The sequence below is a fragment of the Paramormyrops kingsleyae genome, chromosome 4 (genome assembly GCF_048594095.1).
Source record: "Paramormyrops kingsleyae isolate MSU_618 chromosome 4, PKINGS_0.4, whole genome shotgun sequence".
Lineage (NCBI taxonomy): Eukaryota > Metazoa > Chordata > Actinopteri > Osteoglossiformes > Mormyridae > Paramormyrops > Paramormyrops kingsleyae.
Window position 1 is genome coordinate 20611260 of NC_132800.1, and position 19308 is coordinate 20630567.

Sequence of the window (19308 nt, forward strand, 5' to 3'; positions counted from 1 at the left end):
ACAGAATATCTACCTCGTATCAGGGCTGGTACGTCCACTGCTGAGCAGACCAGCATGCGAGGCCTTGGGCTTAGTGTACAGAGTGGACACAGTCAGGGAAGCTGAGAGAGACTTCAGAGCAGCGTATCCAGATGTTTTTTGAGGTTTGGGCAGGTTAACAGAGCCTTACCACATAGAGCTGGAACAGGGAGCCAAACCCATTGCTCTCTGCTCCCCGACGAATCCCCCTTCCCCTCAGGGAGGCAGTACAAGCAGAGCTGAACAGAAAAGATGAAAAAGATGGGAGTTATCTCTAAGGTCACTGAGCCAACAGCATGGTGTTCAGGAATAGTTGTCATCCCAAAATCTGCAAATAAGCCACGCAGAATATGTGTAGACCTCACTCCTCTAAACACAGTTGTGAAAAGAGAATGCCATATTCTCCCTGCAGTGGACTGAACACTTGCAATGATGAGAGAGGCTAGAGTGTTTACAAAGCTAGATGCTCAATCTGGATTTTGGCAAATTCCTCTCAAGCCAGAGTCACAACCCCTCACGACCTTCATCACTCCTTTTGGAAGATATCAGTTCAATCGACTTCCTTTTGGCATAGCATCAGCTCCAGAGCATTTTCAGAGGTGAATGTCGCAGATGCTGGAGGATTTGGATGGTGTAATAAGAACATAAGAAATTTACAAACGAGAGGGGGCCATTCAGCCCATCAAGCTCGTTTGGAGAGAACTTAACTAATAGCTCAGAGTTGTTAAAATCTTACCTAGCTCTGATTTAAAGGAACCCAGGGTTTTAGCGTCTGCTACACTAGCAGGAAGACTATTCCATACTCTAACTACACGCTGTGTAAAGAAGTGCTTCCTCAAATTCGTTTTAAAATGTTCTCCCGCTAATTTCCACTTATGGCCACGAGTTCTAGTATTTAAACTAATATTGAAATAGCCATTTGGCTGAATAGCATCCAGACCCGTTAGAATCTTATAGACCTGGATCATGTCCCCCCTTAGTCTCCTTTGCTCAAGGCTGAACAGATTCAGTTCTGCTAACCTCTCCTCATAAGACATTCCTCTAAGACCAGGAATCATTCTCGTAGCCCTACGTTGCACCTTTTCTAAGGCAGCAATGTCCTTCTTAAGGTATGGTGACCAAACCTGCACACAATATTCTAGGTGGGGTCTTACCAAAGAATTATATAAATGTAACATCACCTCCCTTGACTTAAACTCCACACACCTAGAGATATAACCCAACATTCTATTGGCCTTTTTTATTGCTTCCCCACACTGGCGAGAGTGGGACATGGAAGCATCAACATACACACCGAGATCTTTCTCCTAATCAGCTACCTTTATTTCAGTGGAACCCATAAAATATCTGTACTTCTTATTTCTGCTCTCTGCATGGATTACCTTACATTTATCTGTGTTAAATTTCATCTGCCAGGTATCAGCCCAGTCGCTAATTAAATCCAGATCCTGTTGAAGCCTCTCTGCTGCTAGATCAGTATCTGCTACACCACCCACCTTGGTGTCGTCTGCAAATTTAACCAGTTTACTGTAAAATCTGTCATGCTGATGATGTTCTCGTGTACGATAGAGACAGACAGGAGCACAACAGGAGGTTGCACCGGGTGCTACAGAAGTTTCAAGAGGAGGGTCTCACTCTGAATGAGAAATGTCAGTTTTCAAAGACAGAAATTATGTTTGTGGGTCGCAAAGTTGAAAGAAACGGCATCGAGCCAGACCCATAAAGTAAAGTAAAGTAAATCAATCCAGCAGCTGCCACAGCCTAAGTGTGTGGAAGACATGCGACGTCTCATGGGCCAACTATCTTGCAAAGTTTATGCCCCAGCTGGCCACGATAACCACACCACTGAAAGAGCTGCAGAAAGAGGGAAATGAATGGATATGGGCAGAACCCCAGGAGACAGCTTGTTACGTCGCGTGCAACACGGATCGGGGAAGCAGGCGAACGGACGCCAGGGATCGGGGAATACGGGTTTTAATGGCAGCACACAGAGCACCAAGCACACAACATGACAACGTCAATGACCGAACTCGGGATACAAACGGAAACGCGGACTAAATACACTGAACTAATGACAACAATCCGAAACAGCTGTAAAACACTGGGATTCCACATGAGGTTAACGAGGGGGCGGGGCACACATTAGGATCGGACGGAGCGGGGTGTGACACAGCTGCTCTGAGACTAAGGGATATATTAAGTTCTCCAGAAGTACTTGCTCAGTATTCCAACACAGCAGACACAAGAGTTGCTGCTGATGCATCGGCATACGGTATTGGGGCTGTACTTACACAGAAACAGACTGATGGTTCGTGGCGACCGGTGACATACATCTCAAGGGGACTAATGGACATTGAGAGGCGCTATGTGCAAATTGAAAAGGAGGCGCTGGCAGTCACATGGGCGTGTGAAAGACTCTCTTCATACCTAATGGGTCTACAGTTCACATTAATGACAGACCATAAGCCCCTGGTTCCTCTACTGAGCATAAGAGGCTTGGATGATCTTCCACCGCAGATCTTGAGGTTTTGCCTGTGATTGCTGTGCCTTTCATTCAAAATCATCCATGTTCCAGGGAAGAACCTGGTCATGAGGGAATAATTAATAAAATAAAGGGAATGATTCTATAATGCTGTAACTAATCAAAACGAGAACTGACTGGCGCCCCGGCAAGGCAAGGCTACCTAATTGGAACAGATAGGGAGGGCGACAGAGAATATCAGCGGCCCCTACTTATCTTTTAGCCTTCCAGAAGGACAATTACGAGCCGGCTAGAGTCACACATGTGGTTGTCACGTAGACGGAAGGTACTGAGAAAGGGGGGGGAGATACCCAAAGGACTCTAAAAGGGATACAGCTGATACATATGGCAGAGCCTCCTCCTGTACATGTTGAATGTATGTCAGACGGCCGCTCCCGGATTGCAATCTGTCAGACAATAAACCGGTGATTTGCAACTTCTCCCCGTGTCAGCTGTGAATCTCTTCTCATCCACGGACCCGGTGGAGACGCCGTGCTCCATCAGTCACCACCGATGCCCTGTCCAGAGCCCCGCTAGGAGGTCCACCCTCTGCAGGAGATCTTCAACTAGAGAAAGAAGTGGAGGTTTTTATTGATTGTGTTGTGACTGGTCTCCCACCCACAGACAAAAGGCTGGAGGAGATGTCAGAGACACAGGACACAAAATCATGAACCTCTGTTGTCCACTCCAGTCCCAGACCGCCCGTGGCAGAAGGTCGGTATAGATTTGTTTGAGTGCTCCATTAAACAGTACCTCTTGATCGTAGACTTTTTCTCAAGGTACATTGAGATAGCGGAGCTTAAGTACACTTCTGCTGAGGTTACTATTAAAGCTATCAAAGAGGCCTTTGTTAGACATGGAACTGCAGAGACTGTTGTATCAGATAATGGACCACAGTTTTCATCTGACCTGTTCAAGCAGTTTGCAAAGGAGTATCAGTTCACTCATGTCACAAGCAGCCCACGTTACCCCCAAGCCAATGGAGAAGCTGAGCGTGCGGTTAGCACCATTAAAGACTTGTGGAAAAGGGACAGTGACCGCAGCCGAGCGCTGCTGGCATACAGAGCCACTCCGCTGGAGCTCGGGTTCTCACCAGCTCAGCTGTTTATGGGGAGAAACCTGCGCACCTCCCTGCCCCAACCAACGACCAAGCTGGATCCTAAATGGCCAAATCTGCAAGTTTTTCGCAAGCAGGATGAGGAGGGAAGGCATCAGCAGGCAAAACACTACAACTGCAGACAACATTCCAGACCTCTCCCAGAACTCACATCTGGTCAGAAAGTTTGGTTTACTGCAGAAGGAACTACTGGGACAGTCGTCAGGCCTACAGATACTCCTAGATCATATGTGGTTGAGACCAGTGGGACCAGCGGCTTCTATAAGACTACAGGTGAAACAATGTTTCACCAAGAAAAATTAATCTTCATGACAATCACTTTTTATTGGTGTGAAACCACAAAATGCTCCTAAAAATAAGGTGCATCTCCTAATTTTAGCTCCTCAACGGTATACGGCTCTGGTCAAAAACGTGAAACAGCGCCACCCCCAAACGCGGTGAAACTAGCTTCACCCCGATCGATATTTTCCCCCATTAGTTTCAATGTAAATCATCTCAGACCCCGGTGGCTGGTGGATTTTCCAGGTTCAATGGACTCTTATGGCAAATAAGTCCCACCCGTGAAACAAGTGACTGCCTATTGTGATAGGGTAGTTGTTCACTTCAATATGACTGACACAACATTGTGGCCAATCACTGCCAATCATGTACTGAGCACCTGACCTTCAGTGTGAGGGCAGTTTGAAAGCTTCATAAATAACAAAACGCATTACATTTCATTTATGAAATCTTCATTTTTCAAGTTATGGTATTTTTCTGTGAATTAGAGGGATTTGTGACTTTAAGTGGTTTGTCTATGTGAGATTTGTTTTATTATTCATAATAAGTGCTTGTTCACGAAATGAATGGAGTGGCCTATAATGTGAGGCATCTTATCGTTTGGGAAATATGGTAGCTACCTTTTTGCCTGTTATTTCCATAGTTGCTCACTAACTCCTCTGCGAGATGGATCCACTCACCAACATTTTGGGAGATGAATGGAATAACATAGTTGATCGCATCTTACAGGATTCTTTCCAGTCTTTTCCTTATGAGGAGAAATTACATGTGAAGGCAGAGGGAAGACCAAGACCCTCTGTTAAAATCACTCAAGTTGTGAGAAAAGCTACCGGCAGTGTTACGGTAAGGAGAAACTTCACTTGTTCTATGTATGACAAGGTCAACTGGCTGACAGGGAGTTTGCTCAGGAATCGTCAGGAATGTTACCCTTGTATCATATTCAGCACAGCTACTGAAGGTGGTGGTTCTTCAAAGTTTGCCAGGGATGGTTTTGATGGCATTAGAAATCTTTACTGATCAGTTAAAATCCACAAGAAATCAAAGGATCACATCTGTGCAGCTAGTCAGTTAAGTCTCTTAGGGAGAGTGAGAATGTATGCGCTGATTGATGAAGGTTTCCAAGCCCAGTTAACACAGCACAATGAAATGGTGAGGAAGAACCATGAAATTTTGAGGAGGTTAATTGACATAACAACACTTTTGGGTCGTCAGGAGCTTGCTTTCAGAGGGCATGATGAAAGTTCAGATTCCAACAATAAAGGCAATTACAGACAGAATGCTGAGATGCTCTCACGATACGATGAAGCACTGGAGTCACATTTGCGATCGTCTACGGTCTAAGACAGGGGTCTCCAACTCCGGTCCTGGAGAGCTACTATAAACAGACACAGAAATTCATTCTCAGTAGATCTGCCCTCTTATACAATTCTACCTAATTTCTATCTACTGTATAAAATCAAAGAGTAGGATTATAGCTTGTTTGCGGAAAAACAATGTCAGTAACATTCTGATAAAAGCTATATAAATATTAGGGATGGCACGGTTCATGAAAAAAAACCGAACCGTTCGGTTCGCTTGTCTCGGTTCGGAGCATGCATGCGTCGCACGGTTCGACGGTTCATGACATGCGCAATGTAGCCTCGTGCCCCGTATGTGACGTCAGTGTGTTTCGCTTTCGCGCGAAAGAATAGACCTTTTTCACGAAAACCGGAAATACGTAATCGTAGGGTAAACTTAGTTCCGGTCAAGCGTCAATGCATTAGAAAACCCGGGATCAGAGAAAATTCAGCAGAGAATATATACAACCTATCTGACAAATTTGCCCAAATTTACATTTGCGGATGTTGCTAAACTCGTGGAGGAAAACTCCGTCACGAGAAAGAGTAAACTTGATAAAGGCTACAAATTTTTCCACGAAGAATTTGTCCATAAGTATCAAGGTAACTGTTACTGAATTGCTCACCACATGTAATTTTAAAGGAAAGACATTAACGGCTTTTGTTAATGTTTAAAGGTAGAAAAACTTTAGATGTATTTGTTAATAAATAATAGGCAAACAAAAATGTGTTATTTTAAATGAGTATAAATATATATACCTTAACATTAGACGCAAGATGAAACACCCTACACACAGAAAAGCCCGGACATTTGCACAAACGCACAACCAAGAGTGGGGCTTTAGAGTTTGATAATCAAACTAAATAAAAAAAACACTTAAAATGTATAAGGATCGCTTTGTTGTAGCAAAATTTTTAAATAGTGTGAGCGTGATGTAAATCATTTAGGCAACAAGAATTGAGTAGCTGTAGGAACTAGTGAGCAAAATTTAGCAACAAGCATCAAAAAACATTTTAGCTGTGTTTTGTTAATTTTAAAGAAGTTGGCCCCGTTTTTTCTAATTACATTTATTAGCTATAGGAACTAGTGCCCGGTATATTAGACTAGTACCATGTTTCAAATAAACCCCTTAACCATAACGTTTTTAAAGTAACGAAGCACTTTTCGGCAAATGTGTTATTTTAAATAAAACACTCTAAGCACATCGACGGAACTCAGAGCCGCTATCAATGGATCTTCGCGTTTGGTGAAATACTTTTTGTATTTTACAATGAAATAAAACTTAAGCTGATTACGGCTTTCTCTCGTTTCTAAAAACTTGGGCTAAAATATTTGTGCTTGTTTCGCATTTGCTCCTTTTGACAGTGTTTCGCTCGGGCATGCCTCTAGTTGTCTAAAAGTTTGGGCCTTGTGTCATTTGTGCTTAAAATACGGTGTTTGCTTCTGTCTGAGGTGAAGTGTCTGCTGCAGACGTAAGTGCTCCCCTTTTTAACTGTGAAGTTTGGTCCTTCATCCCGCCGGATAGCCTGAATCCATTTACGTCGAACTTCACCATTAACAGGGAAGGAATGAAAAGATAGATGTGACTGCTTTTGGGCATTACAAAAACAGCCCGGTACACTGCAAGAAGAAGAGGTCGCTGCATGCGCTATTTTTTTTTACACCGGCGGAAGTAAAGATACCCTACGATTACGTATTTCCGGTCAAAAACGCGGAAGTTGTGAAAAAGGTCTATAGGCTATAATGCACAGAACGGTGTGACGTAGTTCCGGTAAAAGTTCAGCCAGCTAAGTAGTTTCCGGTAGCCTTTCGTTTGCTGCGTTTAGCTCGTGTTTTCGGCGTTACCACCCTGTCTCTGAAGAAAACGTTTAAATTTCAGCCAACCGATAACACAACATCTGAACACTGTTGTGCGCCTTTGTTGTGTGACTTTATTTAATGTGAGGTTAGACACTTTGTTAAAGAAAATTAAGTTATCTGTGACAAAGCACTCCAGTGAGTGTCATGCCTCGATCGTCCGCGCTTTCCGTGTGCCACGCCCCCTCGTTAACCCTGTGTGGATTCCCCGTGTTTACCAGCTGTTCCTGATTGTTGTCAAATTTGTCATTACTCCATTGTATTTAGTCCGCGTTTCCGTTTCTTTCTCCAGTCCGGTCATTATATTGTAATTCTGCTTTACCGCTCGTCTGTGTTCCTTTTGCTCATTAAACCCCGCATTCCCCCGATCCTAGGTCTCCTCGCCTCTGCTTCCCCGGTCAGCGTTGTAACAGTGAGCCTGCTTCCATGCTGCAATGTGAACATTTGCCATGTTCCTAAAAATTCTGTTTATTGCACAGTGTCTGACCACACAGACCTACAGCTAGGCTATTGCCAGATCATCATACTAGACATATCAACTGGACATATTTTGCACTATTACAGGTTGATGTCTTGTACATACACAGAAACTGATTTTATCGATTACTCAAGAACATTCAATATAATTAATACCAATTTTTTTCATTTCGAACCGAATCAGGCTTAATCAAGATAGGTGATCTATCATTTTAACGATCCCCAATTAAATTAACCCCGTGGACCGGACAAATACAAAACGAATGATTAAACATTATATGCCTCTCTTTTTGTATGTTTTCTAAATAAGACCGCGTGCCCATACCCAACTGTAATAGCGATTAAAGCGATCTATTGTTTTAGCATTTATGTTAAGGCAAGACTTTTATTTTATTACTGTTCTGGGATTAATAATGTTTAATAATTTTAATAATGTGCTTTTAAGTCAAGTCAAATTCAGTTTATGCATGATTACATGATATAACTTTTTTAATACTGTATCCTAAATTGTGAATAATTAAGCTATATATCATATGCTGAAGTACATTTCTGGAGTGTTAAAGATTAAAAGAAAAAATAACAAGAACCGTACAGAACCGAAAACCGTGACCCTAAAACCGTGATACAAACCGAACCGTGGGTTTTGTGAACCGTGCCACCCCTAATAAATATCTGTTGTGTGTATAGTTTGCATACTGTACTGTTTTAGTTATAAACTCCAGCTCCAGTGTATGCTCAGTCTGCTCTTCTCAGTCTGTCCTCAGTCCAAAACCACACCTACTGCAGCCTGATAAGCAGGAAGTTCCTCCCACTCTCACACTCAGACGACTGTGAGAGAAAACGAAACTGAATCCTATCAGTGCTCGTGGTAAAATGGCAGAAGCCAGCTCAGCACTGGATCTGAACCAGTTCAGCTGCCCAATCTGTCTGGATCTACTGAAGGATCCAGTGGCGATTCCCTGTGGACACAGTTACTGTATGAGCTGCATTAAGTGCTGCTGGGATCAGGAGGATCATGCTGGAGTTTACAGCTGCCCCCAGTGCAGACAGACCTTCACACCCAGACCTGTTCTGGGCAGAAACATCATACTGGCTGAAGTGGTGGAGAAACTGAAGGAGACTGGAATACAAGCAGCTACTCCTGCTGACCATTATGCTGGACCTGGAGATGTGGAGTGTGACGTCTGTACTGGGGAAAAACACAAAGCTGTCAAGTCCTGCCTGGTGTGTGTGGCCTCCTACTGTGAAACTCACCTCCAGCCTCACTATGAGTCTCCAGCTTTTAAGAAGCACAAGCTGACTGATGTCACTGAACGTCTGCAGGACAAGGTCTGTTCCCACCATGACAAACCCCTGGAGGTCTACTGCCGTACCGACCAGCAGTGCATCTGTTATCCCTGTATGCTGGATGAACACAGAGGCCATGATACAGTCTCAGCTGCTACAGGAAGGGCGGAGATACAGGTCAGGTCATGCTCTTATATAAATATAAAGTTAATTTTAAATGACTGGATTTTGTCTTGTGCAGTGGTGCAGTGGTTAGCGCTGCTGCCTCACTGCTAGAAGGTCTTGGGTTCCTGGGTTGTTTCTTTGTGGAGTTGACATGCTCTCCCCTTGTTTGAGTGGGATTCCACTGGGGGCTCTGGTTTCCTCCCATAGTCAAAAAGCTTGCAGGGCAGGTTGATTGGCGAGTCTAAATTGACCCTGCAATTGTATGAGTGTGGCTGGCTGCAGTGGTGGAGGAAGTACTGAAGCTTAGTACTTAAGTAAAAGTACAAATATCCTGCAAAATATGTACTCAAGTAAAAGTAGAAGTGCTACATCAACAATCTTACTTAAGTGAAAGTACAAAGTACTTACTTTTGAATTTACTTTAAAGTATTTTTTTAAGTAAAAGTACTCACACAATGGTTGTCTCGATGTCTTGCGTGTGTCATTTTGTAAAAGAATAGTAGATATACTAACTTACGCCTCTACCGATGTCATTGCTCGTAATGATTACAAGGAACTATACAGTATATGTGTATTGTAAGGTTTGGTGTGCTTATTGTGCGTGCACTCTGCAATACTGTGTGTACCCTAACTTAGAATTATGTGGATGACAAGTTATCTACTAGGTATCACCCACTAATATACCATTAAGATAAACCATGTTGAATGGGTCCATGTTGAATGTTTCGTCTTCTTGAAATCAAGCCAGTCTACCAGCTCACGCTGCTAATTGACACGCGATCTGCCATCATTGGAGCTAATTAAGCCACCTGATTGGTAGGAAATGGCAAACAACGCCAGAACGCAATAGGCTAACTATTTTTTCATGCAAGATTTTGAGGAAATTGTGTTCATAAAATGTAATGACTAACGGCATAAATTATAGAAATGTAGTGGAGTAGAAAGTACAGATAATTGCTGCAAAATGTAATGAAGTAAAATAAAAAGTATACATTATTATTTTTACTTAAGTAAAGTACAGATACGTAAAAATGTACTTAAGTACAGTAACGAAGTACAAATACTTTGTTACATTCCACCACTGGCTGGCTGTGTGTGAATTGGTGACTGTGTGTGTGGCTGGCCGTGCACACATTGTTCCTGCGACAGGCTCTGGTCCCCCTCCCCCTCGCCCTGTGACCCCAGTTGGAATTAAGTGGTGATGGATGGACTTCTTGTAGACTGACTGGTGGATAGAACATTCTGGACATTTTCATGCCCAACTTATCGAACCTTATTTGTAGATACAAGTTTGAAGTGGAGCCAAACTTCAGAACGATCTCTTTTCCTTTCTGGTTCCATAGCTCCAAAACTTACGCTGCAGTGTGTGTGCTGATATATGTGCTCTATAACACGTATTGGAACCGGTAATGAGGATTGCGGCTTATGTTCAATTTCCAAAGCAGTCACATGGTTGAGTGCAGAACGAAGCTTCGGATGACCGTGGTCACGTGCTCAGGGTGGAACGGAGGAAACCTCGAAGCTGTGCTTCAGAATGTAGTTTTTTTGCCGCATACCTCGGAGCTTCGGTGTCAAGCTTAACATCACTAGCTGCCCCATTTCCTCTGTTAGTCTACGTGTTGTTTTCTTAGCTCCTTTATCCCTGGTGAGTTCTGACTCTCTGTTGTTCCTTTATTTTGTTTCTTTCCAGTTTTGTTCAGTTTCCTTAAATCCCTTTGTCTTGGAGCTTTTAAGTGGATCGTCACCTTGTTTCCCTGCCTGCACCAGGCTGTGCCCCAACATGCTCATTAAACATATGATCTGTGCAAATTCTGAAACATCTTTAATAAATCCCATCTTACACATTATCTTTTCTGAATTTGTGTGGAACATCAATGACACACACTTTGACACAGTTTCCATATGAATGGGTCACAACAGTCCAATATTAAACCAACTTCCTGGCATATTCAAAGTATTTAGTATCGCAGGAGAAAAGATGCATTGTTGTTGTTCACAGTGAAGTTTACTACACAGTGGCCCATTCTCAACTGACATGCAATCTGATATAAATCAAATAGGACGTCAGTTGAGTAGCCGGTCCTGCAATGCAGCGAATGTGGCCATATGTGAATGTGATCTAATGAAACAAACTTGTTTTGTCATCTTGTTTCCTGTCTGTAGAAACAAATGGGTGAATCACAGAGGGAATTTCAGCAGAGAATTCAGATGAGAGAGAAGGAGCTGCAGGAGCTGAGAGAGGCTGTGGGCTCAATCATAGTGAGTATGAACCTGAGGAGAAGATAACAGCTGGCTTGTGATCATATTGAATCTTCTCTCAAATTCAGCAGATTGCAGATTTACAGACGTGGGGATTAATCAAATTAATGCTGCTGTGGGTTATTCTGGGTCAGAGATTTAATGGGATAAAGTTGCTAGATGACAGAGTTTAACCAAGTGCTGCAGCAGTAGTAGCTTATTTATTTAAAAAAATACCATAAAAGGCCCATTTGAGAAAAATGCAACTTTTCTCAACCCAGCGTAATGCAAATAAACACCAAGAAAGTCACCTATTAAACTGAGACCCAATGGTGACAACCAACCTGCCCCATACAGCCACCAGTCTCTGCCAAATCCCTGCAGCTGACAGTGTATGAGCTTAATGAGGGATCATTTCCAATCAGTGCTGGCTGGGTTTCAGTACCTGAGGCATCCAGCATGGTGACGCTCCAAACCCCAGCCCTGTGCTGTTTTTATACCTCCTGTCAGCTCACATCACTATTGTACAATGAGGCTCTCTGGAGTCTCAAAAGGGGCCAATTGTAATTTACCATCCTCTGCTCCCTGTGTCACCAACAGAGCTCAGCACAGTCAGCAGTGGAGGACAGCGAGAGGATCTTCACTGAGATGATCCGCTCCATTGAGAGAAGACGCTCTGAGGTGACAAAGCTGATCAGAGATCAGGAGAAGGCTGCAGTGAGTCAGGCTGAAGGAGACATGAAGAGACTGAAGCAGGAGATCGATGAACTGAAGAGGAGACACTCTGAGCTGGAGCAGCTTTCACACACAGAGGATCACATCCATTTCCTCCAGGTAACAGAACAGCTACTTTGGCAATAAGAAAACCAGAGTATTCAGATGAATGTATATTGTCATTTGTATTTCAACTAGTCTGCATTTGTCAGATGTTAAAGGTCCTGTTAATTAGATTGCAATACACATTTGTATTGATGAAGCTGTTTAATCAGACTGTGTGTCTGTAGAGGCGCCAGGCTCTTCCTGTCACCCCTGAAGTTGGATTTGGACCCAGAATCTCTGTCAGTCCAAGATCTGATTTTGGGAATTTGAGGAAGACGGTTTCTGAACTGAAAGATCAACTGGAGAATGTTTGCAGAATGAAAATGGCAGAGATCCATCACCCAGGTTACTACATTTTCTAGTCTGTTCATGTTAATATAGACCAGGGGTGGCCAATCTTACCCAGAAAGGGCTGCTGTCTGCAGGCTTTTGCTGGATTACTAATTAGAGGACTGATTGGCTGAAGAGTCCTCACACTTGGCATTGAACAGCTGACCTAAAGGTTATCCCAAAAACCTGTGTACACACTGCCACTTTGCAGGTAAGACTGGCCACCTCTGATGTAGACCATGCAGAGACAGTATGCAGTACAGTCCAAGGTTATAATAGTTTTGGATTTTTCATTATAGTTTAGTTTTATTTTGTTTTGACCTTTTTTCCCTCTAATTTAGTTAGTTTTAATTTGTTTTTAGAGCAGGTTTGCTAGTTTTAGTTAGTTTTAATTTTTTCTAAATGCTTAGTTTTAGTTTAGTTTTTATTAGTTTTCATTTTTTCATACAGTACTTTGGGTTATTTGTCAGGTGCAGGATTCAAAAAGATCAGTAAGTATTGTGTAATAAAACTCAACAAAGGAAACCATTTTAAAAGATGTATTCAGTTACCTTTGAACAGCCAACCACTCCACAACAACCAACACTCTACAAGATAGCAGCTTATGTGCAAAATGTGTGTGATACTGCTTCTGATGTTGAAAACAGGTAGTGTGCCTGGTACAAAATAGCCCATAGACTAAAGACACACATGAACATAAGAATATAAACCCATTCACAAGGCACACGTCACATTTCTTGACAGCCAGGAGTCTCAGGGAGCTCAATCTGAGAAAAACATTAACAAACTCAAAAACCATTGCACAACAGGATTGATTCATTTTTATTTTTTTTTTTACCAAAATTACCTACTCAAAAACAAAATGTCTTCTCAGTACTAGATCAGGTGCAGCTTTTTGACACATCAATGCAGTAGACAATAGTAACAGTAACAGACTAACAATACAGTACCTTGCATCTTGTAAATGTCACGCCCAGCTCCGTACGGTCCTCGTGTGTGCCACGCCCCCCTCATTACCTCGTGTGAATCCCCGATTGTGATCACCTGTTGCCTGTTATGTTCAACCTGTCTTGTACATTTAGTCCGTGTCTCAGTTAGTTTCTCCAGATCCGTCATTGTAGTGTCCGTAGATGTCCCTACCTGTCTGTCTTTTGACGATTAAAACCGCTGATTACCCGTCAGTTTGGCTCGCTCTCCTGCTTCCCTGCTTGCCTGCTTGCTGCAACGTGACAGTAAATGAGTAAATGAGAGCAAGTAAATTATTTTACTCTCTTTTTATTTGAACTCTATGGAGTTAATATCAATTAAAGCTTACAATGCTGGTTATATCATTGTGACATTTTATATATATATAAAAAAATTATAAATAAATCAATAAGATTATAAAACTTTTTTCTTTTGTCGTTTTTATTCATTTCAGTTAACAAAAATGTTTTTTCAGTTCTAGTTTTCGTTATTTCATTCGTTTTCATTGACAATGATAACCTTGGTACAGTCAGGCTAACATTTGTGTGACCAAGTCAGTTTGTTTTCAATAAGTTTAAATCTTTGTGATAACTGGTGAAAGAGCTTCACATTCTACTGGCTGCAAAACCCAGATCACATGAAACATCTGTATTATGTGTAACTTACCATGATTTACAGTTTGTTAAAATGCCTGTTATTGTCCCTCATAATGATAATACCCTACTGCTGTTATCTCCACAGTGAGTGAAGTCCTTTAAATAATTTAAACAAGTAAATTCCTTTTACTCACATCCCTGTTTCTCTCTGTCTCCTAGTTACCAAAGACACCGTCCTACCGGTATCAGTGCCCAGGACCAGAGCAGAATTCTTTCAATGTGAGTCTGTTCACACACACGCTTCTCTCTCCCTGTATGAGGTGGAGTGTGTTTTATTGTGTTTCGTTTTCTTCTGCTAGTGGAGCTTCTCTTTCTCTCTCCCGCTGCCTCCTGGTCTTTCACATTTACATGAGCTTTTAATCCCAGTAGACTTTGAATCCAATTGCAAAGTAAGGCAAGTTTATTCAGGGTCCTTTTCCACTGCATCAGGTACGGTACTTGTGGTTCTTTCCCTTTTCCATTGACTTTTGGTCGAGTAACAGTACCAGAAGTTCCAGTACCAAAAGTACCATTGCACCTGGGGTACTTTTTCGGTACTTCGGAACTTTGGTGTGGGACTTACAAACACGTTCATTGTCAATTTAAAAGACAATTTTAAAAAGTCTAAAAGCCCAAAAAACAAACAGTTAACTAAAAAGAAGTGACATTGTAGAGGCAGCGTATGATTAAACTCCTGCTGATTAATTTATTGAAAAGCTGCAGCGAACAGTAACGTTTTAAGCCCCGATTATAATGAGCTGACAGTGTTTGCAGACCTCAGGTCTTCAGGAAGCTTGTTCCACGGACAGGGAGCATAGAGACTAAAAGCTGCTTCAGCCTGCTTGGTCTTCATTCTGGGAACACTGAGTAAACCTTTCCCATATATTTAATATAGTTCTAACAATATTACGCATTACCCAATATTGCACATTATTGTAAATTGCACAGTCTATTCCTCTTCCTCGGTTGCACTATCCTGTAAGTCCTTTGCACATTGTCTTGTCTTGTTTTCTATATTGGACTAACTTTATGTCACACTGTGGTCTCTGAGCTTCGCCATTTCGTCTCTCTGTATACTTATATATGGTGGAGATGACAATGAAGTTCACTTTGACTTTGATCTCGGGATCTTTGTTCACGGTGCGGCAATTTGGACAAATAGGGAACTGAGCTGGAAGGCAAAGCTTTCGATTTACCAGTTGATCTACGTTCCTACCCTCACCTATGGTCATCAGCTCTGGGTAATGACCGAAAACATGAGATTGTGATACAAGCAGCAGAAATGAGTTTCCTCAGCAGGGTGTCTGGGCTCAGCCTTAGAGTGAGGGTGAGGAGCTCAGACATTGGGGCTCAAAGTAGAGCCGCTGCTCCTCCGCATTGAAAGGAGTCAGTTAATGGTTCAGACATCTATCTAGGATGCCTCTTGGATGACTCCCTGGGGAGGTGTTTCAGGGCATGTCCAACCGGAAGGAAGCCCCGGGGCAGTCCCAGAGATTATATATTATATATACCCTGAGAGATTATATATAATATATACTACATTATGTCAGCTTCGGAGGTGAACGCGAGCACGGAAGCAGGCGAACGAAGCCAAAAGGTCCGGTGAAGGGTTTATTGAAGGCAAAAGGACAGGTGCAGACAACGACGGACCATACAACGATGACAGATCTGGGGAAACAGACTGAGACTCGGACTAAATACACAGGACTAGGCAACAGATAACGAGCTACAGGTGGGAACAATTAGGGCGAAACAGGAGGTAATGAGGTGGGCGTGGCACACATCGGGAGCGGACGGAGCGGGGCGTGACACATTATATATAGATTATATGTTATATATTAGATTAGATAAATGGCACAAAATGGATGGATGGATGGATGGATGGATGGAACTGCGCTGAAAAATAACGCTACTTATGAAAGTAGGCAATTAAGAATTTCAAGTTAGAATTTCATTGTACACATGACAATGCTTTTTTATAAACTTATACTTAATTTTGAAGACGTTATACACAGAAGGACACAATAGTGTTTGGAATATTTTCCTTCTAGACTCATACAGTTATATACAGAAATATACAGTTATTCTGGCCACTCATTCTTAAAAAAATCAGATGCTACTTTAATACTATCTGTACCGTAAGTAAAGACAATGTTCCGAAACAAAACGTGACCATACTGCCACCCCAATAAAACTGTTACATACCTATAAATGCGTATGCATGTGTGTGCAGACTTGTGTCTCACGCCAGCCAGTTGATTAAAGTTGGCAACTCTGTGAACTGGCGCTTTGAATTTGTAAAACGCAGGGAAACATACACAGACCTCACTGCTGTGGTACGTGTGCAGGGAATATCAGAATAATAATTTACTACTAATAATACTTAAATAGGACACATGCACAGTGCAGGGGGCAGCCGGAGCGCCGTAGACTCGGGCGGCTACATGAGTATATTGGGAATAAAATGTATGTATTGGAGCGAGTTCTGTGTTAGTGAGTGTGTGAGGTGTGACAGTGATAATGATGGAGATGCTGGGCTTCGCGATGGGATTAATTGCTCTTCCTCTTGCCTACAGACTCCTGCCAGCTGACGCTGGACCCCAACACAGCATACAGAGACCTGTCTCTGTCAGAGGGGAACAGGAAGGTGACACGGGGGGCAGAGCAGCCATATCCTGATCATCCAGAGAGATTTGACTGCTGCACCCAAGTTCTGTGCAGAGAGAGTCTGACTGGCCGCTGTTACTGGGAGGCTGAGTGGAGTGGAAATGGAGCCCGGATAGGAGTGACTTATAAAGGAATCAGGAGGAAAGGACGGAGTTATGACTGTGGGTTTGGAGCCACTGACAAGTCATGGAGTCTGCGCTGCTCTCCTCACAGTTACTCTGTCTGGCACAATAATAAACAGACTCTCATACCCATAGAGCCCTCAGGCTCCCGCAGAGTAGGAGTGTATCTGGACTGGGGGGCTGGTACTCTGTCCTTCTACAGAGTCTCCTCTGATGGACTGACCCTCCTGTACAGCTTCACCTCCTCATTCACTGAGCCCCTTTATCCAGGATTTTGGGTTTTTAAGGACTCCTCTGTGTCCCTGTGCATGCTGGGATAGCTAACTGTGTGCTGGAGGAATCATTTTTACCTTATCAGAGTGTCACATGTCGCTGCTTTTAAAATCTCTGCTTTTTACCAGTATAACCCTTTTTACTCTGTCTGAAGTGTGATGTATGTCAGACAAAAACAAATGAATGTTTGTTCAGCTTGCCAAACCCATGCAAAATGACTCTTTTTCGCTGACTTATGTTCCATGTTGTCTCTGAATGCACCAAAACTGCCAAAACAAAATCATAGTAGATGCAGTTGTACCAATAGAGTGAATTTTGATTCTGAATAAAATAAAATGTAATGAAATGTAATCCTGATGAGTGGGGGGGGGGCTTTTCCCCTCCCCTCTATAGGTATATTTTATATATTTCTGTCTATATATTGTATTTTCTAGCTGTATACTGACAATAAAGGCTTCTTATTCTGTCCTATTAATGTCCCGGTTCAGCGCTGCCCAGAGTGTAACTGAGTAACACACTTAATCCGCGCTCTCTGGTGACTGAGCGCAGCTTCCTGATATCGCAGCGGTGATGCTTTGGCCAGCAGGGGGCGGCAGATGACAGACATTTTATTAACTCAAAACCTACAGCGGTCCTGAGGTAACTGAGTAAAGATAAATAGTATAATCAAAAGTTAACTTAGTAAACATCCATTATCTATACTGCTTCATCCATCTGGGTCACAGGGAAGCTGGAGCCAATCCCAGCATCTTCGGGCGAGAGGCGGGGTACACCTTGGGCAGGCCGACAGTCCACCACAGGCAAACAGCCACACACACTCCTATGGACAATTAAGAGTAGCCAGGTGACCTAACCTGCATTTCTTTGGACTGAGGAAGGAAACCAGAGCACCCAGAGAAAACCCACACATGCACAGCGAGAACATGCAAACTCCACACAGAAAGGCTCCCTGGGCAACCCAGGAATCAAACCCAGAACCTTCTTGCTGTGAGGCAACAGTGCACCACCACTGCACCACCATGCTGCCCTAACTTAGCAAATATGAACAACTATAATTTTGTGATATTGCAAAAAATCACCTGATCATCAATGATGCAGTATAGGTGATCACCAGTTACCAGAAAAAAAACATAAATTCTGTTTCATTAGGAATCGTGATATATATATGTGTGTGTGGGTGTGTGTGTGTGTATATATGTATTGATTGTATTAAAACTTGCTGTATATTAACTATATACACGGTATAGTACCAACTGACTGTTACTCCACACAATTTAGAATGGAGACTGTCAGCTACAATGTGACCCACAATACACTCACTGGCATTGCAGCAATACAGATGAAACAATGGAAAGGTGGATTCTTACTCCCTCTAGTGATGAGCTCCACGTTCTATGCTGCTCCCCCTGCTGGCGGCTTGTTTGTTTCTCTCCCCCGTCTAATTTAAACGTGGTGCACCTGTTTCCCTGGGGGTGGGTCTATAAGGTGGGTTCCCGGATAAGGGGGGAGGAATCGATCCTGTGGCAGCCACCACGCCGGCTTTGGCTCTGCATCAGTGTCTCATTGTCCTTTTCTGTTATGTTCTCTTCCGTTTTGTGCTCTTTGTTAATAAATGACCCCTGACAATCGAGCCATCCTGGGTCTGAGTCCGTTTATGCTGTGCCTGACAGCAGCCAGAACATAACACTTACAGAGACTACAATGCATGAGCATGAGGGTTTACAGCCTATATGCACAAGCACTTCTCTCACATCTGTGATATACTTACAGACAGTGACACACATGCAAAGAGGAATATTTATCCCTCTGGTGACACAAACACAGACATTTTTGTCTTCAAAAGCATACAAATTATTCCAGTTGTGTCCAGTTCCTGTGACACACACGTGTGACACGCATGTAAACTGTCCTTTGACAGTCACAGGGCGTCACTGTCGTTTCTCTGGGCATATCCCTAATCCTAACTAAGATAACTGTATCTTTTATCCAGCTCTAACCTGAACCATAAGTAACCAAACAAAATATAAGACTTTTGGTTAATTTTGTTGTTTGATTACATTCAGATTTTTATAAAATTGAAGATTATACTGTGGAGAGCTGAAAAATGTTTCCATAAGCTAAAAAGTAACAGGTTTCGACACATAGTTGGGATATTTGTTCCACACAATGCGGTGAATACAAACCCGTACAAACATTCAC

The 19308-nt window shown here is 42.7% G+C and overlaps 1 protein-coding gene across 1 annotated transcript; it reads left to right on the forward strand.

The window, feature by feature from the left end:
- The first annotated feature begins 8306 nt into the window (after window positions 1-8306).
- On the forward strand, window positions 8307-17580 carry LOC111840217 (tripartite motif-containing protein 16-like). The gene is made up of 6 exons (XM_023804840.2): window positions 8307-9071; window positions 11223-11318; window positions 11898-12131; window positions 12302-12461; window positions 14228-14287; window positions 16624-17580. Exons 1-6 carry the CDS (start codon window positions 8481-8483, stop codon window positions 17154-17156), a joined length of 1674 nt encoding a protein of 557 aa, XP_023660608.2. The 5' UTR covers window positions 8307-8480; the 3' UTR covers window positions 17157-17580.
- The last annotated feature ends 1728 nt before the right edge of the window (window positions 17581-19308 follow it).

Excerpts from the sequence above, each read along its gene's own strand:
- LOC111840217 (XM_023804840.2), top strand. The coding sequence starts at position 8,481 with ATGGCAGAAGCCAGCTCAGCACTGGATCTGAACCAGTTCAGCTGCCCA. Across the intron at positions 11,319-11,897 it reads AGGCTGTGGGCTCAATCATA|AGCTCAGCACAGTCAGCAGT; the intron begins GTGAGTATGAAC and ends TGTCACCAACAG. Across the intron at positions 14,288-16,623 it reads CAGAGCAGAATTCTTTCAAT|ACTCCTGCCAGCTGACGCTG; the intron begins GTGAGTCTGTTC and ends TCTTGCCTACAG.